The sequence below is a fragment of the Pelmatolapia mariae genome, linkage group LG12 (assembly GCF_036321145.2).
Source record: "Pelmatolapia mariae isolate MD_Pm_ZW linkage group LG12, Pm_UMD_F_2, whole genome shotgun sequence".
In the NCBI taxonomy this organism is placed as follows: domain Eukaryota; kingdom Metazoa; phylum Chordata; class Actinopteri; order Cichliformes; family Cichlidae; genus Pelmatolapia; species Pelmatolapia mariae.
This window is the reverse complement of record NC_086237.1, coordinates 12,888,342-12,912,824: the sequence shown is the minus strand read 5'-3', so window position 1 is coordinate 12,912,824 and position 24,483 is coordinate 12,888,342. Positions and strand designations below refer to the sequence as shown.

Below are 24,483 nucleotides of genomic sequence, written 5' to 3'. Positions count from 1 at the left end.
AGAGCATTCTTTAGGTGCCTTCCCAGCTATGACAAAAGCAGCTGTATCTGTTGGGATGGTGTTCGCTGGATGTTGTAGCATCCTGATGACACCCAGTTTGTGCTCCAGTGGATGATAAGAGTCAAACCTTAAATACTGATCCAAATGCGTAGGTTTACGGTATACATCAGCCTTTAAATGCCCCCCCATTACTGATGGAAATCTCACAGGCTAACCTGCCTTCAGTCATTTTCAGTCATTGTGCTGTTTATAAGGTTGCGGAAACCTTTCAGCCTTTCATAATACAGATGGATAATGACCCAAAACATACAGCCGAAGCAACCCCGGGGGTTTATTAAAGCAAAGAAGTGGAATATTCTTGAGTGGCCAACACAGTCACCTCGTTTTAACCCAGTAGAGCATCCATTTCACTCCCACACTAAAATTTGGACAATAAGGCCCACAAACAAGCAGAAACTGAAAGTCACTGCAGTAACACCCAGGCAGAGCATTAAAAAAGAAGATCTGGAAAAAGGAGGATCTAAAAAGGAGGATCTAAAAAAAGAGGACCTAAAAAGGAGGATCTCACCCTTTCTTTTTCTTTTTCCCTCAAAGCAGATGTTGTGTAATTCATTTACATTTGTTAACATAAACAAATGTTTGATATAAATGTTGACCAGTTCACCCTGTCAAACAGACAGTAAAACGCCACAGCTTTCAGTCTAAAAAACGGCAGAGACATTGTGATAGCTTGAGCGTGGATGGCTCCCAGTGGCACCAGGACACTAGAGTTTATTGATGATGTGACAGGACAGAAGCTTCTGAATGAATTCTGTGTTCAGAGACATACTGTATGCTCATATCCAGCTAATTGCAGTCAAACTGATTGGTCAGCCTTTTATAATACTGATGGACAATGACCCAAAACATACAGCCAAAGTAACCCAGGGGTTTATTAAAGCAAACAAGTGGAATATTCTTGAATGGCCAACTCAGTCACCTCATCTTAACCCAATTCAGCATGAATTTCACTTGTTGAAGACTAAACTTTGGACAATAAGGCCCATAAACAAGCAGCAACTGAAAGTCACTGCAGTAACACCCATTAAAAAAAGAAGATCTGGATAAACAAAGATTAATTTTACAAACTGAATTTAATTTAATATCAACCCAGCAGTCAGAGTCTATGATTTTCAAATCTAGGGGAAGATGGTAGAGCACAGAGAAAAAGCATCTGAAATTTTAGCACATCAGCTTTGCAACCAGAAGCAAATCACATAATCCCTGAAATTAGGACCAAATCTGGACATCACCACAACCCAACAAAAAATAAATGAGAGTTTCAGAATATTCTATTCCAGTCTCTATGATTCTGAATCTTTAAACACGCCTGAACTGTCTGAAGCTATATTTTTGATTGAATGGCAGTCCAGACTTTGAACTCGGCATTCAGAGATCAATTGGAGGAGCAAATTACAGTGGAAGAAATTAAATTGGCGATTAGTTCAATGCAGAATGGCAAACCCGCATCTGGATAGTTATCCGGTTGAATTTTCAAGACCTTTAAAGACTGTTTATCACTGTTATGTTCTCTCTTATAACTTAAGTGGTAAAGTAACAGCACCTTTTTGGTTGTTAGTAACTTACTTTAATAACCATGTTGTGTGAAGGCACAGGCATATCAATGCGCACATACACCACACTTGGTGTTCTCAACTTTACACAGAAAGTAGTACCACAAAACTATAAACTGATTTTACTAAATACATAACAATCACCATTATTACGAGACATGTTCATTGACTCGTTTATTTCAAAATGTCTTCCCCTTATGTTTCAACAAGTGACCATTTCACTCTTACTGAAGCCAATTAAGCATCCACTAGAGTGTTCATCATATCGTCCTATATTACTTTTAAATGTAGATTTAAAAATACTATCAAAAACATTTGCTCTCAGGTTAGAGCAATATCTACCATTGTTAATCTCTCCAGATCAGACAGGCTTTGCAAAGGGTAGGCATGTTTTTTTCAACCTGTGCAGGTTTTTAAACATCTTACACACCGAGTCAACTACAGCCCCTGAAATTGCCTTATTACTCGATGCTGAGAAGGCATTTGATTACCTGTTTTATACTTTCAATAAATATGGATAATTTCATTTCATGGGTTCAGTTACTTTACTCCTCACCTATGGCACGTGTTAAAACAAATTTGTTATTCTCTTCTTATTTCCCACTTCTCCGTGGTACGAGACAAGGATGTCCCGTATCCCCTCTTCTTTTTGCATTATCAATTAAACCATTGGCGATTAAGCTGCAAGCTGATAATTGCATCAAGACCATCTACAGAGCTGACCAGGAGCACAAAACTTCCTTATATCTCCTGTTGTATATGTCAGAGACTTTATGCTCTCTTCCCCATGCTCTCGCCATTTTTGAATGTGTGGCAATATTTCAGGTTACAAGTTGAACCTACACAAAAGTGAAGGTTTTTGTTTGCTTGTTTTTGTGTGTTTGTTTGATTTTCTTCTCCTCTCTTTCTGTTATCTTTTGGGGTATTGTAAATATTGAACAGCAAAGTATTGTGTGTTCAAAGTTTTGCTATTAACACGCTGCTGTAACTGAAAATAAAATTATGAAAGAAAGAAAAGAATATCTGGAAAAAGGAGGATCTAAAAAGGAGGATCTAAAAAAAGAGGACCTAAAAAGGAGGATCTCACCCTTTCTTTTTCTTTTACCCTCAAAGCAGCTGTTGTGCAAATTCATTTACATGCGTTAACATAAACAAATGTTTGATATAAATGCTGACCAGTCCACCCTGTCAAACGGACAATCCAAAGCCACAGCCCTTAATACATTAACTACGCATGTGACACAGACTTCAGCCGCCCACCTTCTGATGGAACAGCATCTCTTCCAGTTAGTTATAGAGTTAATAATTTGTCAGCTATCAAATCAGTTGTAAAAATTTCAACTATTCTCCAGAATAGAGAAATAGAGAAGAAAGAACCATGCTTCGGTCAACAAAGGTTTGCTTTTTGATTCTGGTTGTCGGTGCAGTTGTGGTTGCTATAATTGTGGGTGTTCCTGTGGGTCTACATATAAGGTCCAAATGGTCCGGCAGAACTTCCTCAGAAGCTGCAGGCTGTGGGAAATGTTCAGGGACTGTATGGTGAGTAACGTTTTAAAATTTTGACACAGTTTATTTTAATCGAAGGCTTCCTACGGTGCATAATATGCAATTTTCTAATAAGAAACTTTAGCACTAAAACGTCTCTAACTCCTTAACCCGCGGAATCATTGTGAAAAGTATCGTTTTATGTTGTTTCCCCTCAACACCTATTTACAAAAGAAGTACTCAGGTCTTTGCAAATCATACACACCACCTCACTAATTGTGAGACATTATCAAAAACATATGTTATTGTGAATAAAAAAAAAAAGTTCTGTAGTTGCTGTTTGATGCCAGTCAGTTTAATTCCTGTTTATTACCATGAGAATGTTGCCATTTGTTAAGCACTGTTATGTATTGCTATTATATATTTAATTAGGTCTCGGACCACACACCAGATGTCTAATAACACTGACACTGACAGCCCTTTCTCAGAAGCTGCAGTGGCTGCAGACTCTGAGAATTGTTCAAATATTGGACGGTGAGTAATATTTTAAACGTTTGACAGAATTTGTTCTGTTCAGTATGTTGCTAACAAAGGCTTTACATGGTGCTTAATATGCAATTTTCAAAGAACAAACTGTAGCACTAAAATGACTAAAATTAATTCTTAATTGGGATCATCACAATCATGCAAGTACCACAGACCTATGCAAAACACGGGTTTATGCAAAACACAGGTCTAAACATTATTCTCTAAAAAAAAAAGCCCAACAGATTTATTTTCCAAAATGGACAATTACAGCTTTTGCTATATTGGCCCACTTGATAGTCATGTTTTATTAGATTTTTTTAAGGCTATTTTTTATTTTGCGTTATTACACTCACAATGGACAAGAAAGGGGGACAGAGAAAAAGGAAAGTAAGACGGGTTGGGGAGAAAGTTAACAGAAGGATAGAGAGAGAAAAACATGAAAAATCTGCTTCAATACCTGCACTAAAAAGAATCATAGCAACAACCAACATATGCAACAACCAACATATGCATAAGTAACAGTAAATAATAAATGTTACTGAGCAGCACACAGTATTGATAATACAGGACATGTTTTGAGGCAACAAGTTACCAACACAGTGTGTGTCTATGAGTACCTGTATGTATACACTTGTGTGTATGAGAGCGCTTGTGTTCATAAGGTTTCCCCATGTAAGCGTCTAATATAATGTGTGGGGAGCCACAGCCCTTCCAGGCGCCAACACCTCCAGAGGGGCAATCCACCCCCAGACTAAGGAGATGGTCCCCTTTACTCTGGGGTGGACACAAACAGACAGTTCCCGCAGCAGCAGGAAGGCCCACCAGCCCCAAACCGCGATCAGGCAGCCTCCTCCCTCCTATTAAAATATTTTAATGAGTTTACAATTCAGTGTGTCACTCTCTCTGTCAGTATGAGTGAATGAAGCTCACCCAGCGGTATGATTCTTGCTCTCATCTATATGCCAGTAATCATTCAAATAAGATACACTTTTGATTCCAGTGTTTAACTGACTGAATGGTATGCATTGTTCTTCACAATCTGCAGCAAAAATAGCAATGAGAGCGAGGGAATTATTTTCTTTTATACATGCGGGTGTATAAGTGATAGAAGCGGCATCAAAAACATTAACTCAGTAATTACAAATGACTGATTCATAAAAATGGCAATCCTGGCACACTGAACTACCGAGAAGCAGCAGGTACACCTTCTGTCGAAACTGGGGTGAAGCACACCAAAACCTTGGATTTAGTCGTGGTCGTGTGACCTGTGTGTTTTGCACCGCACTTTGGAGCAATATTTTGAAACATCTGCCCATTGGAAGCTTGGTGGGGTATCAAAATCCACATATCAAGCTTCCTATCCCTATTTTTGGGTCCCCAACTGTGCCTACCATGCACATACTACTGCAGTTACGACAAAGAAAGTAAAAAGCAGCTAATTTAAGGACAATTGTATGCACCATTTTTGTACAAAGGTAACTGAACCATATTAAATTAACTGCTATATTAATAATAAAATATTAGTAAATAAGAATACAAATATTATTTTAATCTAAATAGAATACAAAACAAAACAAAAAGATTTCCTGGTGCCTACATTGTGAGAGTGACGTTTACAAGCTATCGTGGCTGGTGTCCATCCCTAAACTGACTCTGTACTGTTTATACTACAGTGGGATGCAAAAGTTTGGGCAACCTTGTTAATAGTCATTATTTTCCTGTATAAATCGTTGGTTGTTACAATAAAAAATGCCAGTTGAATATATCATATAGGAGACACACACAGTGATATTTGAGAAGTGAAATGAAGTTGGATTTACAGAAAGTGTGCAATAATTGTTTAAACAAAATCAGGCAGGTGCATAAATTTGGGCACCACAAAAAAAGAAATGAAATCAATATTTAGTAGATCCGCCTTTTGCAGAAATTACAGCCTCTAAATGCTTCCTGTAGGTTCCAATGAGAGTCTGGATTGTGGTTGAAGGTATTTTGGACCATTCCTCTTTACAAAACATCTCTAGTTCATTCAGGTTTGATGGCTTCCGAGCATGGACAGCTCTCTTTAACTCACACCACAGATTTTCAATAATATTCAGGTCTGGGGACTGAGATGGCCATTCCAGAACGTTGTTCTTGTTCCTCTGCATGAATGCCTTAGTGGACTTTGAGCAGTGTTTTGGGTCATTGTCTCATTGAAAGATCCAGCCCCGGCGCAGCTCCAGCTTTGTCACTGATTCCTGGACATTGGTCTCCAGAATCTGCTGATACTGAGTGGAATCCATGTGTCCCTCAACTTTGACAAGATTCCCAGTACCTGCACTGGCCACACAGCCCCACAGCATGATGAAACCTCGACCATATTTTACTGTAGGTAGCAGGTGTTATTCTTGGAATGCTGTGTTCTTTTTCCTCCATGCATAACGCCCCTTGTTATGCCCAAATAAGTCCATTTTAGTTTCATCAGTCCACAGCACCTTATTCCAGAATGAAGCTGGCTTGTCCAAATGTGCTTGAGCATACCTCAAGCGGCTGTTTGTGCTGTGGGCAGAGAAAAGGCTTCTTCTACATCACTCTCACATACAGCATCTCCTTGTGTAAAGTGCGCCGAATGGTTGAACGATGCACAGTGACTCCATCTGCTGCAAGATGATGTTGTAGGTCTTTGGTACTGGTCTGTGGGTTGACTCTGACTGTTCTTACCGTTCGTCGCTTCTGTCTATCCGAGATTTTTCTTGGTCTGCCACTTCGAGCCTTAACTTGAACTGAGCCTGTGGTCTTCCATTTTCTCAATATGTTCCTAACTGTGGAAACAGACAGCTTAAATCTCTGAGACAGCTTTCTGTATCCTTCCCCTAAACCATGATGGTGAACAACCTTTGTCTTCAGGTCATTTAAGAGTTGTTTTGAGACCCCCATGTTGCTACTCTTCAGAGAAAATTAAAAGAGGAGGGAAACTTACAATAGACCCCCTTAAATACTCTTTCTCCTTATTGGATTCACCTGTGTATGTAGGTCAGGGGTCACTGAGCTTACCAAGCCAATCTGAGTTCCAATAATTAGTTCTAAAGGTTTTGGAATCAATAAAATGACAACAGTGCCCAAATTTATGCACCTGCCTGATTTTATTTAAACAATTATTGCACACTTTCTGTAAATCCAATAAACTTCATTTCACTTCTCTAATATCACTGTGTGTCTCCTATATGATATATTTAACTGGCATTTTTTATTGTAACAACCAACGATTTATACAGGAAAATAATGACTATTAACAAGGTTGCCCAAACTTTTGCATCCCACTGTATAGTCTTTACTGTCTTTATTCAGGTAATTAATCTATATATCATCAGCTTAAATGCAAAGTAATCTCTACTACACTTGATGTAACCTAAATCTGACTATGAGCACCACAGCCATTGTCCACAAGTAGGGCTGTGCATTGTCACTGATTTTTACAATTGATTCAATTCTAAGTCAGGGCCAACTTCGATTCGATTCCTGATTCAATTCGATTCAATTCGATTTTGACTCCAAAATATTATAATTATGATAACTTATCTTGGATATGTACTGTCGAAGGAACAGAGGAGATGCCTTTATGTCAAAGTGACCAAGGATAAAACTGAAAAATATGAAGGAGATTTTCCTGATCTGGTCTTTTATAGCATATAACCCCCTTGAAAATATACTGCAGTAGATCAAAAGCTGAAGAAAACATTGAACCAGCATATGGACATTACCTGTACAAAGATCACCGCTACTGAAGTGAAGCAGGGCAAAGTTACAGAGGTTTTATTAGAGACAGAGCTAAGAGTTTTGCTTTCAACTGAAGTTGAAATTTCTTCAGTAATGAATAGCAGAAATAAGCCTTTCTTATTGGAAGCCATTTTTGGGAAAAGAACAAGACAAAAACTCCAAAACAAACAAAACAGACAACACTGTACACAATGGTAGACCGGTGTGTAATAACAATGTGAATAATGCAGAAAATAGGGATTTTTGATGTTAATCTGTGAGATGTCTGCTTTCAGCACCTGAGGGCATGTCTGTGTACGTACCGTCGGATGAATGTCAGTGTTTTCATGCAACATTTGAATAACACAAAATTAGTATACTTTAATATGTTTTGCAGTAATTTTCACAATATGATAACAATCATATATACAGTAATAATATACAAATACAATATGCAATCAGAATTATGACATTACATGCAAGCTTTAAATCTGCAGTCATTTTAAATTTCTTTCTTTTCTCTCCCTGTGAAATATAGCTGTTGTACCTTTAGCTTGCAACACACTGCGACAAACTGCGAAAAAACAGTTTGTGTGTTTGCTGATGTTTAATGAGCTGATAAAAATGTTAAAATTAAAACTACCTGACGCTTAAAAAAGTTACTACTTTCATGTTTCCTCCTAGATGCTGAAATACTGCAAACACAACTTACAGACATGTGCACTCCTTCCAGCCCATTTTAACTAACTAAGTATAAACACTTTACTTTTTGTTTAAAATTGTAGGGAGTAAAAGTATAAAGTTGACAGAAAAATAAAAACTCAGGTAAAGCACAGATATCTGAAAATTCTGCTTAAGTACAGTACAGTAGTATTTGTACTTCATTACTTCCCACCTCCCATATTAACCCCAGCCAGATGTAAAACGAGTGAAAAATTTTATAATTAAGAGAGAAAAATGTCAGTGGCCTGTACCTGTAAAACAATTCCTGTTTTCAGGATTGTCTTGTCGCCCCTCTAATGCAGGGGTGGTTAAATTTCATTAACACCAAAGCAGCTGAAACTGATTAACAACACCCCTTTTGCTACTTAATCAGGTCAATTTCCCAGACGTTTTACTGACTTAATGCTATGCAAACTCTTTAAAATGTTCATTGGACAGTGAGTGACATTTACTAACAAAGGCTTTATACGACACATCTAGTGTTCTAAGACCAAGCCTAAGCACTAAAACATCTTTGGAAGCTCATTAACCCATGGCATCATCATAGCATGTTATTTCTTTGCTTTACACTAAATCTGAAGTATTTACAAACAAAAGAAAACACAGTAATGATAATGGTGAACTCTTTCAGGGGAATACTAACATCATGGCAATTTAATTGTGGGACATTACAATTTTAACAACTATTAAAATTAAATTAATTGTCCACCGCTAACACACATGATAACAATAACACTAAAGTGATAACGGTGAACTCTTTCAGTGACATTCTTCAAAAAGGCGGCTCTGCAGTAGATGCCGCCATTGCTGCGCTGCTGTGCACCTCCATCATCAACCCACAGAGTGCGGGAATCGGAGGGGGGTCCATATTCACAATTATGGACAGCTCTGGTAAAAAGACACCCACGTTCCCCATATTCAAATGCAGCAGCTCAGCCTTGTTGGAGAATCAAGTAATAAAATCTAATCTTTTCAAAGGTAATGTAACAATAATCAACTCCAGAGAGACTGTCCCCAAAAACGTGAACCCTGATCTGCCTACGTTATGTAGTAACACCCCAGACTGGAAGCAAGGTAGGCTAACATAATACCATTATTTAAAGACCTGCATCTGTTCCCGCCTCTGATTCTTTTGTAGTCTTTCTTGTTTTTCTAGCTCCATCTGTTGTGGTGCACTAGCTTTTTGGTTGCAGGTTTGAGGAGCTCCACATAGAGTAGTGGATTTATGACTACTCCATATGGATTTAGATAATGACAAAAGGTTTAATGAACTCTGTTTGGTTTGTCACAATAAGAGAAGCAGATCCTGTGACACAGTTCTTTTAAGTGTAAAGGTTTCTTCTTCATGAAGGTTCACTTAAAGTTGGTCACATAGTTTTTGCTGCTGTTGTTTTTAAACAATTTCTTTTATTTCAAAGCAACTAATATCATAATTAAATGACCTGAATAAATTGGTTGGATGACTAAACTTTGATGTGATTTGATTGATATAGGTGATTGCTAATGCACACTGTCAGTCATGTCTTTCCTCAAGAAAGCAAATGGGATATCCCAAAAGGAAAAGAAAGAAACAAGAGGGAGGCAAAGCATCTGTTAACAAATTCAGTTTCAAAGAAAAGTGAGCAGAGGACGTCTAACAGACTAAGAAGAGTTATGCTATCAGGAGTTGTTAAAGGTGGTGAGTCAGTGTCAGATGTGACACTGTCAGTATAACCTAGCACAAATTAACACCATGAAACACATGGTCCTTAATTTCAGAAACAGAAGCTACAGTGAAGTAACAGGTTCTTCTCCAAATGATGCACATGTGATATAAGATGAGCTCATAAGAAACAGCTATTTTTAACTGTATGTGGCTTTTCCTGCTTCTAATGAAACACCATCAGGCATCACACCAACATTACATTTTTCATGTTTCACAAACAGCCAAGACTTTCAGACTGCCATATATAACAAATCTAACTTTTGCTTTTGATAACATATAATGTTTGATAACATCAAAGCACACAGACATAACACAGAAATGACTGTTGTCATATCATAACACATAGTCTTAGAAAAAAAAGTAAACATTTCTTTAAAATATAAGATTTTATGTATCAGGACCTAATATTAAAATCACCTGGTCCTTACCAGGTTCTATAATCCCAATTTAAAAAACAAACAAAAAAACTGGGAGTCTGTGTAAAATATGATTAAAAACAGAATGTTGTGAAAATCTTATAAACCCAATCAGCAATTTATAACTTAACTCTTTGGGACTGTGTGAGGGTTTTATAGGCTGGGCACTTTGGGCCCAGTACTGGCTGAAATGTAGGGTATTTAGTGTGCTTAGTGTGGGTAATCCATAGCCTGTTTGCACTTGGGATCCAAAAAGGAAAAGGTGCTATTGGCTCTGCCTACAGGAAAACCAGTATAGAGAAAAGAAGAACTCATTTAACCATTAGGTAACTGTGGATTGCAGTATGTTGAAATATAAGTGTTAAAATGTGATTTCAAGGAGCCAGTTGAGGTGGTTCGGGCATCTGACAAGGATGCCTCCCGGGCAGCTCCCGGGTGAGGTGTTCCGGGCATGTCCCACCGGGAGGAGACCCCAGGGTAGACCCAGGACACGCTGGAGAGATTATATCTCTTGGCTGGCCTGGGAACACCTTGGTGTTCCCCCGGACAAGCTAGAGGAGGTGGCTGGGGATAGGGAGGTCTGGGCTTCTCTGCTTAGGCTGCTGCCCCCGCAACCCGGCCTCGGATAAAGCTGAAGATGGATGGATGGATGTGATTTCAAACTTTTGTGTGATTTTGTTGTGTTTTTCTATTTGTTGATGTTTTCTTAAGTTGTAGTTCACTGTAGGGGTTACTGGCTCAATTATTTATTTAAAAAGAAAAAAAAAATCAGTGAATGTTTGAGAAAAATGCATCAATAAAAGCAAGGTTGTCCACAGACACTGCGTATGTATAGTACCTGTGTTATACATATGCAGTGCTACAGCCCTGCATGTAGACCTCAGAAAATAGAAAGGCAGGATATCATATACAGGCATTACCTGTATATGATATCTTGATATAGATGATAAACAATGTTATAACCAGGAAAAGTCTAATGATGTATATATAGTGAAATAAATAAATGTAAAAAGCAAAGGTAAGTATAATATGCAAAACATTATCTATGATATAGCCAATTATTAATGGACAAAAAAGTACACTAATTACCTCTGAAATGAAATACAGTAGAAATCATTAAAAATTATACAGCACCAAATTATAACAAATGTCATCTCAGGACATTAAAGGTCAGAACCTTCCAGTTTACTGAAAACACGACTAAATGTATGAGTAACTTTCTGGCACTGACTATCCATTATTCATCTGATCAGATAACAAATGGATTGGGGTTCCTGGGGAAATCCGAGGTTATGCAGAGGCACACCGGCTGTATGGGAAGTTGCCGTGGGCCGACCTCTTTCAGCCAACCATCAAACTGGCCAAGGAAGGGTTTTCTATTCCTCATGTCCAAGGTCAACACATTCCACGCATTGCTAATACATCACTACGGTATGAAATACACCCACAATGTGATTTCAAAAATATGAAGAGCAAACAATGAATGTTTCAGCTTTATTTTACTGTCTCTGTCTTTTAGAGAGTTATATGAGAATGGGACTCTTCTTAAAACCGGTAATACTGTGAAATTTAAGAAACTGGCTAAAACTTTGGAGATGATCGCAAACGAGGGACCAGATGTGTTTTACAACGGAACAATAGCAAAGAATTTAATCCGTGACATACAGGATGCAGGTATTATCAGAGAGGTTTGATCCTGCACTCTTTTCTGACCATTTTCTATGTCTGCTAGGCACAATGATCTAATTAAAACAAACAAATCAATTGGCTCTGTGAATCTCTGCCATGATCCCTCACAGGCTACACTGTGAGATGTCGGTATCCATTAAAAGTCTTTGTTATGAGATGTGTTGTGTTCAGTTTTGCTCAACAGAATCATTAGTTTCACTGTTTTTGCTCAGGAGGAAAACTCACACTGGAGGACTTGGCCTCATATAAAGTTAAAGTGACTGAAGCGTGGAATATTTCTTTGGGAGAGTATCGGATGTACTTCCCTCCGCCCCCTGCAGGAGGAGCCCTCCTCAGCCTCATCCTCAACATCATGAAAGGTTCCTGTTAGACAATAGCTGTGTCCCAATTCAGGGTCTGCACGCTTGAAGTACGCGCACTACGCGTACTACGTATGGTGCGTACTATAAGTACGAGAAGTGCCGAAGTGAGAGGCTTGTGAAATGGGATGGTCTAGCCTCCGTCGCGGTGCCCAGGTTGCCAAGCAACCATGACACTAACAGCTGGAAACGTTTCATACAGCTTTGTTTGACAGAAATGAAGGAGAACATATTTTGTTCATTTGTTTCTACAAGAGCTTTGTGTGATTTGTTTAGTATCTGAGGTTGAGACCACGGGCCTGTAAAACATGATAGTTGGGCTTCATTTCTGTACTGAACAGTCATTTCAAGATTAGTTAGTAAATAACAATTAGCTAATGTTGTTCATGAGACTAAAATCATCTCACTGTGGTAATGTAAATATAATATGGCCAATATTATATGTGTGTATACATATATATACATACATACCCAGCACGCCCCTGCGGGCGGTTTATCCTTCAGGCTCAGGTCCTCTACCAGAGGCCTGGGAGCTTGAGGGTCCTGCGCAGTATCTTAGCTGTTCCCAGGACTGCGCTCTTCTGGACAGAGATCTCCGAAGTTGTTTCCGGGATCTGCTGGAGCCACTCGCCTAGCTTGGGAGTCACCGCACCTAGTGCTCCGATTACCACGGGGACCACCGTTACCTTCACCCTCCACATCCTCTCGAGCTCTTCTCTGAGCCCTTGGTATTTCTCCAGCTTCTCGTGTTCCTTCTTCCTGATATTGCTGTCATTCGGAATCGCTACATCGATCACTACGGCCGTCTTCTCCTGTTTGTCTACCACCACTATGTCCAGTTGGTTAGCCACCACCATTTTGTCCGTCTGTATCTGGAAGTCCCACAGGATCTTAGCTCGGTCATTCTCCATCACCCTTGGGGGCATCTCCCATTTTGACCTCGGGACTTCCAGGTTATACTCGGCACAGATGTTCCTGTACACTATGCCGGCCACTTGGTTATGGCGTTCCATGTATGCCCTGCCTGCTAGCATCTTGCACCCTGATGTTATGTGCTGGATTGTCTCTGGGGCATCTTTACACAGCCTGCACCTGGGGTCTTGCCTGGTGTGATAGACCCCAGCCTCTATGGATCTTGTATTCAGAGCTTGTTCTTGTGCTGCCATGATTAGTGCCTCTGTGCTGTCTTTCAGTCCAGCTTTGTGCAGCCATTGGTAGGATTTCTGGATATTAGCCACCTCCTCTATCTGCCGGTGGTACATACTGTGCAGGGGCCTGTCCTTCCATGATGGTTCCTCGTCTCCCTCCTCTTTCTTGGGTTTCTGCTGCCTGAGGTATTCACTGAGCACTCGGTCAGTTGGGGCCATCTTCCCAATGTATTCTTGGATGTTCGTTGTCTCATCCTGGACTGTGGTGCTGACACTCACCAGTCCCCGGCCCCCTTCCTTCTGCTTAGCGTACAGCCTCAGGGTGCTGGACTTGGGGTGAAACCCTCCATGCAACCTGAGTGAAGTTGGCCCCCCCACCTTCTTCAAATCCAACAAAAGTGGTATTAAACGTTTGTGCTACGTTTGTGCTGGTTTGTGCTGCAAAAATTTTCGTTTGTGCTGCTATCATTTTAAAGATACTAATAAAAATTTCTAAGATAAGATAAGATAAGATAAGATAAGATAAGATAAGATAACCTTTATTAGTCCCACACGTGGGAAATTTGTTTTGTCACAGCAGGAAGTGGACAGTGCAAAAGTTATGAAGCAAAAATTAGAATAAAATAAAATAAGAATGAATACAGTACACAACTGTACAGAATAGAATAAAATAAAATACTATATACAGTAGGATAAAATAGAATAAAATATACAATAAGATAAAAATAGAATACAAATGCTATATACAACTCAGTAAAAATACAACTATGCCGGAAAAGATTATTGCACATTAGTGTTATTGCACATTTGTGGATGTGTGTGTTTGATCAGTTAAAGTCTTTGTTGTGGAGTCTGACAGCAGTGGGGAGGTCATCAGAGGTCAACCAGCCCCCCCACATTAATGGAATCAAACAAAACTGGTGTCAATCAACTGTGCTGGTTTGTGCTGCTAAAATTGTTGTTTGTGCTGCTTCTGTTTTAAAGATATTAATGAAAATGTAAAGGTCAAAAGGTCAACCAGCCCCCCCACATTACCCAAATCAAACAAATTTGATGTCAAACGTTTGTGCTACGTTTGTGCTGCAAAGATTTTCGTTTGTGCTGCTATCATTTTAAAGATATTAATAAAAAATCCTAGAGGTCATCAGAGGTCAACCAGCCCCCCCACATTACCCAAATCAAACAAATTTGATGTCAAACGTTTGTGCTACGTTTGTGCTGGTTTGTGCTGCAAAAAATTTTGTTTGTGCTGCTATCATTTCAAAAATATTAATAAAATAATGTCCTGATGCGTGCTCAATCATCTAGGGAAGTAAATTCCAAAAGGTTGATTCTGTTCATCCGGACATTTTCAGTGGAAGAAACATTTTATCACTCATCCAGGTGACTTCTTCAGTCTCAGCTGACTGCAGGTTTCCCCAAGCTTATAAACAGTACATTTGCACAGTGAAGGAAACTAGCACCACTGAATGAACAATGGGCTGGGGGGTTAATTCCATGATTGTTAGTATGCAAATTCTTATGACCATTGATCAACGCCTACTATCAAATCAAATCAAATCAAATCACTTTTATTGTCACATCACATGTGCAGGTACACTGGTACAGTACATGTGAGTGAAATTCTTGTGTGCGAGCTTCACAAGCAACAGAGTTGTGCAAAATACAATAATGTAAAACAAGCAAAATATAAAAATGGCTAATCTAAAAGGTAATAAATATATGTACAATATGTAAAGGTATATACATTACTGAATGTGTATACTAAATATGTTTTTCTACGTGTGTGTGTTTGAGTGTGTATATAGTATGTATATACATGTTTTACAAATGAAATAAAGTAAACAATAAAATAAGATATATAAAATATACAGAGGTTGGTATGTGCAAAACAGTGGTATTTATATACAGTATGGAGTGCATAATGTTGAAGTTCCAGTAGTGAGGGTGAGGTGTCTATGACGTGTTCAGCAGTCTGATGGCCTGGTGGAAAAAGCTGTCTCTCAGTCTGCTGGTACGGGACCGGATGCTGCAGAACCTCCTTCCTGATGGAAGTAGTCTGAACAGTTTATGGCTGGGGTGGCTGGAGTCCTTGATGATCCTCCCCGCTTTCCTCAGGCACCGCTTCCTGTAGATGTCTTGGAGGGAGGGAAGCTCACCTCCAATTATCCGTTCAGAGCACCGCACTACTCTCTGGAGAGCTTTGCGGTTGTGAGCGGTGCTGTTGCCGTACCAGGTGGTGATGCATCCAGTGAGGATGCTCTCAATGGCACAGCGATAGAAGGTCCTGAGGATGCGGGGGCTCATGCCGAATCTTTTCAGTCTCCTGAGAAAGAAGAGGCGCTGCTGCGCCTTCTTCACTGTTTTGTTTATGTGTACTGACCACGTAAGATCCTCAGCCAGATGTACACCAAGGAAGCGGAAGCTGCTCACTCTCTCCACAGCAGCGCCGTTGATGGTGATGGGGGTGTGTACTTCTCTGCACCTCCGGAAGTCCACTATCAACTCCTTTGTCTTTGCGACGTTGAGGGTGAGATGGTTGTCTTGACACCAGTGGGTCAGGGCGCTGACCTCCTCCCTGTAGGCCATCTCATCACCGTTGGTAATAAGACCCACCACTGTAGTGTCGTCCGCAAACTTCACAATGATGTTGGAGTTTCTAGTGGCCGTGCAGTCGTAGGTGTAGAGTGAGTACAGGAGAGGGCTCAGTACACACCCCTGTGGAGCACCAGTGTTCAGTGTGATGGGGGATGAGGTGGTGCTGCCCAGTCTGACCACTTGGCGTCTGTCAGACAGGAAGTTAAGGATCCAGCTGCCGAGGGAGCTGCTCAGTCCTAGATCCTGCAGTTTCCTGTCCAGCTTCGAGGGAACGATGGTGTTGAATGCTGAGCTGTAATCTACAAACAGCATTCTCACATACGTGTCTCTCTTCTCCAGGTGTGACAGGGCAGCATGGAGTGTCAGGGCTATGGCATCATCAGTGGACCTGTTGTGGCGGTATGCGAACTGTAGAGGGTCCAGTGAGTCGGGTAGTGCAGAGCAGATGAAGTTCCTGACCAGCTTCTCGAAGCATTTGCTCACGATGGGGGTCAGGGCTACGGGTCGCCAGTCGTTCAATGAGGAGATGGTGGAGGATTTGGGTACAGGGACGATGGTGGCCATTTTGAAGCAGGCTGGGACTACAGACAGAGAGAGGGAAAGGTTGAAGATGTGTGTAAACACTCCAGCCAGCTGAGCCGCGCATGACTTGAGGACGCGGCCGGAAATCCCGTCCGGACCAGTAGCTTTGCGTGCGTTCACCCTCCTGAAGCACTTCCGCACATCCTCCTCAGACACAGTGTGCGCACTGACGTCATCCGCGGTGCGCACACTGTCCGGTCTCGTGGTGTTCGCTGTGTCGAATCTAGCGTAGAATACGTTTAGATCCTCACACAGAGAGGCCGTGGTCTGCGGTGTGCTGGTTTTCCCTCTAAAGTCTGTGATCGTGTTTAGTCCCTGCCACATACTCCGAGGGTTGTCAAAATGTTGCTCCACCTTGTCCCTGTACTCACGTTTGGCTGCTTTGATCGTCTTCCGGAGTTGGTAATGTGCGTGTTTGTAGTCCGATGTGTTCGCGGAGGCAAAAGCGGTGCTCCGTGCCGCCAGTGCTGTGCGAACATCTCCGTTAATCCAGGGTTTTTGATTTGGGAAGGATTTAACTGTTCTGGATGGGACGACATCTTCCACGCATTTTCTGATAAATCCGCAGACTGAGTCTGTGTACTCATCAATGTCTTTAGCAGCCACGTGAAACATTTCCCAGTCCGCGTGATCAAAACAGTCCCGCAGCGTAGACTCCGATTGGTCCGACCAACGGTGCACCGCCCTCAGGGTTGGAGCTTCCTGTTTCAGCTTCTGCCTGTAGGCGGGCAGGAGCAGGATGGAGCGGTGATCTGATTGGCCGAATGAGGCGCGGGGGAGGGCTTTGTATGCATCCCGGAAAGAGGTGTAGCAGTGGTCAAGAAGCCGGTCTCCACGAGTGCTGAAATGGATGTGTTGGTGGAGTTTTTGTGAGACTTTCTTCAGGTTACCCTTATTAAAGTCCCCGGTCGTGATAAACGCCGCCTCTGGGTGTGCGGTTTCCTCACTGCTGATCGCGCTGTACAGTTCCCTGAGTGCTCGGTCAGTGTCGGCTTGTGGGGGAATGTAAACAGCCGTAATAATCACTGCTGTGAATTCCCTCGGTAGCCAGAATGGCCGGCACTTAATCATCAGGTACTCCAGGTCCGGTGAGCAGAAAGATTTGACCGGGTGCATGTTCGCATAATCACACCAGCTGTTGTTGATCATGAAACATACACCACCGCCTCTGCTTTTCCCAGTAAGCTCCTGTGACCTGTCCGCGCGGTGCACAGAGAACCCCGGTAGTTGTATTGCGGAGTCCGGTACCTTGTCTGATAGCCAGGTTTCTGTGAGGCAGATCACGCAGCAGTCCCGCATCTCTCGCTGGAATGAGATCCGTGCCCGAAGCTCGCACAGCTTGTTCTCCAGAGACTGCACATTCGCCAGTAATAAACTGGGTAACGGTGGTCTGTTAGTGAGCCGTCTCAGTCGAACCAGAACGCCAGATCTTCTCCCTCTGCGTCGGCGTTTGCGGCCTCCACGGGCCCAGAACAAAGGCGTCTCAGGTGAGATGAATGGGGGGTCTGCAAACGGAGGGTCCGTGTTGCAAAACTTGAACTCCGGAAAGTGATGAGAAAGTCCATCTTTTATGTCCAGTAAGGTTTGTCGGTCGTACACAAGGAGACATGTGCTACTCGTGAAAAAATAAAGAAAAAGTAAAATTAAACACAAAAAACAGCTGTTGCTTGGGGGAGCTCGCGACGAGGCTGCCATACTCGGCGCCATCTTAAACATCAAATCAAAGACACAGATTCTCAAATGGCCATGAGTACCATTCACAGAGAGTTAGGGAATGGCTGCAATCACAGCATTGTAAGATGGCGAAAGATGTACCCTTGGGCCCCCCTTCTCGATTCAGAGATGGTCAGCATCCTGACAGCCTGATGGACGAAGCTGTTTCTCTGCGGGTTCTGGCCCGGAGGCTCTTCAGTATCCTTCCTGATGGCAGCAAACTGAAGACGCTGTTGAAGGGATGAGTGGAGTCACCTGTAATGGAGAGGACCTTCCGGATGAGGCAGATGCAGTAGATCTCCTGGGGAGGGAGGCAAGAGAGGTCCCCACAATCCTCTCCGCTGCTCTCACTACCCGTTGTCATTTTTTTCCTGCAGGACCCAGTGCAGGAGTCATACCACACAGTGATGCAGTTGGTGAGGATACTCTCAATGGTGCCTCTGTAGAAGGTGCTCATAATGGGGGTTGAATCTCTTGTCATGGATCAGCAGATCGAAGAGAATTATTATGTGCGTAATTATTCAGCCCCCTTTGGTCTGAGTGCAGTCAGTTGCCCATAGACATTGCCTGATGAGTGCTAATGACTAAATAGAGTGCACCTGTGTGTAATCTAATGTCAGTACAAATACAACTGCACTGTGACGTCCTCAGAGGTTGTCTAAGAGAATATTGGGAGCAACAACACCATGAAGTCCAAAGAACACACCAGACAGGTCAGGGATAAAGTTATTGAGAAATTTAAAGCAGGCTTAGGCTACAAAAAGATTTCCCAAGCCTTGAACATCCCACGGAGCACTGTTCAAGCAATCATTCAGAAATGGAAGGAGTATGGCACAACTGTAAACCTACCAAGACAAGGCCGTCCACCTAAACTCACAGGCCGAACAAGGAGAGCGCTGATCAGAAATGCAGCCAAGAGGCCCATGGTGACTCTGGACGAGCTGCAGAGAGCTACAGCTCAGGTGGGGGAATCTGTCCATAGGACAAGTATTAGTTGGCCTTTATGGAAGAGTGGCAAGAAGAAAGCCATTGTTAACAGAAAACCATAAGAAGTCCCGTTTGCAGTTTGCCACAAGCCATGTGGGGGACACAGCAAACATGTGGAAGAAGGTGCTCTGGTCAGATGAGACCAAAATGGAACTTTTTGGCCAAAATGCAAAACGCTGTGTGTGGCGGAAAACTAACACTGCACATCACTCTGAACACACCATCCCCACTGTCAAATATGGTGGTGGCAGCATCATGCTCTGGGGGTGCTTCTCTTCAGCAGGGACAGGGAAGCTGGTCAGAGTTGATGGGAAGATGGATGGAGCCAAATACAGGGCAATCTTGGAAGAAAACCTCTTGGAGTCTGCAAAAGACTTGAGACTGGGGCGGAGGTTCACTTTCCAGCAGGACAACGACCCTAAACATAAAGCCAGGGCAACAATGGAATGGTTTAAAACAAAACATATCCATGTGTTAGAATGGCCCAGTCAAAGTCCAGATCTAAATCCAATCGAGAATCTGTGGCAAGATCTGAAAACTGCTGTTCACAAACGCTGTCCATCTAATCTGACTGAGCTGGAGCTGTTTTGCAAAGAAGAATGGGCAAGGATTTCAGTCTGTAGATGTGCAAAGCTGGTAGAGACATACCCTAAAAGACTGGCAGCTGTAATTGCAGCAAAAGGTGGTTCTACAAAGTATTGACTCAGGAGGCTGAATAATTACGCACACCCCACTTTGCAGTTATTTATTTGTAAAAAATGTTTGGAATCATGTATGATTTTCGTTCCACTTCTCACATGTACACCACTTTGTATTGGTCTTTCACGTGGAATTCCAATAAAATTGATTCATGTTTGTGGCTGTAATGTGACAAAATGTGGAAAAGTTCAAGGGGGCCAAATAGCCACTGTAACTGGCTGCTAGATTTCTTGACATGAAGACAGCAGACAGTACGGGTCGGCAGCAACACCTCGAGCCCAACAACACTGAATACGGGGGCTCCTCAAGGATGTGTGTTGAGCCGCCTTCTCTTCACTCTGCTGACCCACGACTGCACACCATCACACAGCTCCAACCTTTTCATCAAGTTGGAGACGAAACAACTGTGGTAGGTCACATCAGCAACAATAATGAGATCTACTACAGGGGTGAAGTTAACCATCTGGCAGAGTGGTGCAGCTACAACAATCTGACCCTGAATGTGGAGAAGACCAACAGTTACTCTACTTCCTCTGCAAACTGAGAAGCGCAAAAGATTCAACCCCCATTATGAGCACCTTCTACAGAGGCACCATTGAGAGTATCCTCACCAACTGCATCACTGTGTGGTATGACTCCTGCACTGGGTCCTGCAGAAAAAAAATGACAATGGGTAGTGAGAGCAGCGGAGAGGATTGTGGGGACCTCTCTTGCCTCCCTCCCCAGGAGATCTACTGCACCTGCCTCATCCGGAAGGTCCTCTCCATTACAGGCGACTCCACTCATCCCTTCAACAGCTTCTTCAGTTTGCTGCCATCAGGAAGGATACTGAAGAGCCTCCGGGCCAGAACCCGCAGACTGAGAAACAGCTTCGTCCATCAGGCTGTCAGGAGAGCAGAGGCCCAAGGGTACATCTTTTGCCATCTTACAATGCTGTGATTGCAGCCATTTCCTAACTCTCTGTGAATGGTACTCATGGCCATTTGAGAATCTGTGTCTTTGATTAGTAGGCGTTGATCAATGGTCATAAGAATTTGCATACTAACAATCATGGAATTAACCCCCCAGCCCATTGTTCATTCAGCGGTGCTAGTTTCCTTCACTGTGCAAATGTACTGTTTATAAGCTTGGGGAAACCTGCAGTCAGCTGAGACTGAAGAAGTCACCTGGATGAGTGATAAAATGTTTCTTCCACTGAAAATGTCCGGATGAACAGAATCAACCTTTTGGAATTTACTTCCCTAGATGATTGAGCACGCATCAGGACATTATTTTATTAATATTTTTGAAATGATAGCAGCACAAACAAAATTTTTTGCAGCACAAACCAGCACAAACGTAGCACAAACGTTTGACATCAAATTTGTTTGATTTGGGTAATGTGGGGGGGCTGGTTGACCTTTTGACCTTTACATTTTCATTAATATCTTTAAAACAGAGGCAGCACAAACGACAATTTTAGCAGCACAAACCAGCACAAACGTAGCACAGTTGATTGACACCAGTTTTGTTTGATTCCATTAATGTTGGGGGGCTGGTTGACCTCTGATGACCTCTAGAAATTTTCTTGAATATCTTTAAAATGATAGCGGCACAAACGAAAATTTTTGCAGCACAAACCAGCACAAACGTAACACAAACGTTTGATACCACTTTTGTTGGATTTGAAGAAGGTGGGGGGGCCAACTTCACTCAGGTCTCCAACCTTGGTAAGGAGCTTTCTTGTCTTTATGTCAGTGGCTTCTATCTCCTCCTTTGGCCAGCCTATTACCCCAGCAGGGTACCTGATCACGGGCAGGGCATAGGTGTTGATGGCCCGGATCTTGTTCTTACCGTTCAGCTGACTCCTCAGGACTTGCCTGACCCTCTGCAGGTACTTGGTGGTTGCAGCTTTTCTAGCGGCCTCTTCATGGTTCCCATTCGCCTGCGGGATCCCCAGGTACTTGTAACTGTCCTCTATGTCTGCAATGTTGCCTTCTGGTAGTTCAATCCCCTCAGTTCTGACTACCTTCCCTCTCTTTGTTACCATCCGACTACACTTCTCCAGTCCGAACGACATTCCAATGTCATTGCTGTATAGCCTGGTAGTGTGGATTAGTGAATCAATGTCTCGTTCACTCTTGGCATACAGCTTGATGTCATCCATGTACAGGAGGTGGCTGACAACTGCTCCGTTCCGTAGTCGGTATCCGTAGCCAGTTTTGTTAATGATCTCACTGAGTGGGTTCAGGCCTATGCAGAACAGCAGTGGGGACAGAGCATCTCCTTGGTAGATCCCGCACTTTATGGTGACTTGTGCTATGGGTTGGAGTTGGCCTCTAGTGTTGTACGCCACATCCCCATTGAGTTCCTGATGAAGGCTCTTAGGGTCCTGTTGATCTTGTACAATTCTAGGCATTCCAGTATCCAGCTGTGGGGCATTGAGTCATAGGCCTTCTTGTAATCAATCCAGGCTGTGCACAGGTTGGTCAGTCTGGTCTTGCAGTCTTGGCTGACTGTTCTGTCTACCAGTAGCTGGTGTTTTGCACCTCTGGTATTCTTGCCAATCCCTTTCTGTGCCCCGCTCATGTATTGACCCATGTGCCTGTTCATCTTAGCCGATATGATGCCTGACAGGAGCTTCCATGTAGTACTGAGGCAGGTTATTGGTCGGTAGTTGGATGGGACCGGTCCCTTCTTGGGGTCCTTGGGGATCAGGACCGTCCGACCTCCGGTTAGCCATTCCGGGTGTCTCTCGTTAACTAGCATATATATACATATACATACATACATACATACATACACACATATATATATTATATATATATATATGCTAGTTAACGAGAGACACCCGGAATACATACATACATACATACATATATATATTATATATATATATATACATATATATATGTATAATATATATATATATGTATGTATGTATGTATGTATATGTATATATATGCTAGTTAACGAGAGACATCCGGAATGGCTAACCGGAGGTCGGACGGTCCTGATCCCCAAGGACCCCAAGAAGGGACCGGTCCCATCCAACTACCGATATATACATACATACATACATACATACATATATATATACATATACATATATATATATTACAGCAGTGAGCTTGAACTCTGGGTCAAAGATTAAAGTTGCAGTTATTTATATTTCCTATCACCTTAAATCTTCACTCAAAGAAAAGTACCTTTTACAGTGTATATATAGATGTATTATGCATAAGAGACAAATATTGTTCGTTTAATATGTTGGCATTATTACATTTGGCTCAATGCTTACATACATGTGTAAAAAGAAAAATGTACGAGCTGTGAAAACTGTTTCTGATAAAATGAAGAGTAGACTGATATATGAAATATTCCTTTATTGAGAAAATCAGACCATGTCATAACTGCTTTAAGTCATACAGAATAGATATGAGAGCCTTAAACAGACTGACTTCTGCTAAATGGGTCAAACTGGGCAGAAGGTACACAAACACATAACATCCTTATAGAATATGATGTAACACTATAGATCAACTTACCTCAGAATATATAAAGCATATAAACAATTATAGCAATATGATGCAACAAACACAGCAGTACTACTAATCCAAAATACTCAAAGCTTCATAGAACTGAAACAAACATTTATTTTTAGCTCCATTCTGCTGCTGATACATACTTTAGGTTTCTGAATATTAAACTTGTTGCTGCCTTTCATAGTGTGTAACTTGAAGGCCCTGAGTACTTTCTCCCACACTGAAAACACTGGAATGATATAATTATTTGAACATTATCTAATAAGACTGATTCAGGACAGACAGTTAGTTATTTTAAACTTTTCTAGCAGTCCTTCACAAACAGGGAACAGTCTGTCTATTCTCTCCATCTGTCAGCTGCTGCTGGCTCTTCCTCACACACTGCTGAGTTTGTCCTGGTGGATCATCAGGGGTGCAAAGCCTCACAGATGATGTGCAGCAGTGGGTCCCTCAGTCTGTCCTCACTCTGGACACTTGCAGTTGTCACACATGGAAATCAAATGTGTGATAAGCTGCAGGATTCAAACACAAGTGTAACTTATAAATACATGTTCATACTTTTATTACACAATCAGAGAGAAAGAAACAGAGAGAGAGTGCAGGACAGACAGACAGGTGACAGTCTCAGGTGTATACACTGCTACAAAACAGCACAAGAGAAGGAGGATTTAGTGTTTGTGTTATTACGAGTGCTAAACAAGAAGAGTTCCCAGATGGTACAGTGGACACATGTGTGACTCCTGTGATTAAAGCATCTTTCTTTCAGCTTAATGAGTGAACCGTCAGCTCGTTCAAACACACGTTAAAGTCCGTTTGGCTCGACACCACCGAACAAAGGCAGCAATATAACATAGCTAACATTAACAGTGCAGTGAATTCTGCTTGTGCAGTGATATTCAGGACTGCAAACCGAGCACCATTCACTGACTTTCAGCTTGTTGTGTTTGTGGATATATGACTTTAATTATCTATAAAATCA

At 42.0% G+C, this 24,483-nt stretch overlaps 1 protein-coding gene across 1 annotated transcript in view; it reads left to right on the top strand.

Moving 5' to 3' along the window:
* Positions 1-24,483, top strand: part of LOC134639268 (glutathione hydrolase 5 proenzyme-like) — a 53,942-nt gene that overhangs the window by 8,875 nt on the left and 20,584 nt on the right. The window contains exons 2-7 of the mRNA XM_063490388.2: positions 3,531-3,632; positions 8,848-8,975; positions 9,063-9,158; positions 11,459-11,636; positions 11,725-11,879; positions 12,107-12,253. Coding sequence (XP_063346458.2) covers positions 3,531-3,632; positions 8,848-8,975; positions 9,063-9,158; positions 11,459-11,636; positions 11,725-11,879; positions 12,107-12,253 — 806 coding nt within the window. The remainder of the gene's footprint in view (positions 1-3,530; positions 3,633-8,847; positions 8,976-9,062; positions 9,159-11,458; positions 11,637-11,724; positions 11,880-12,106; positions 12,254-24,483) is intronic.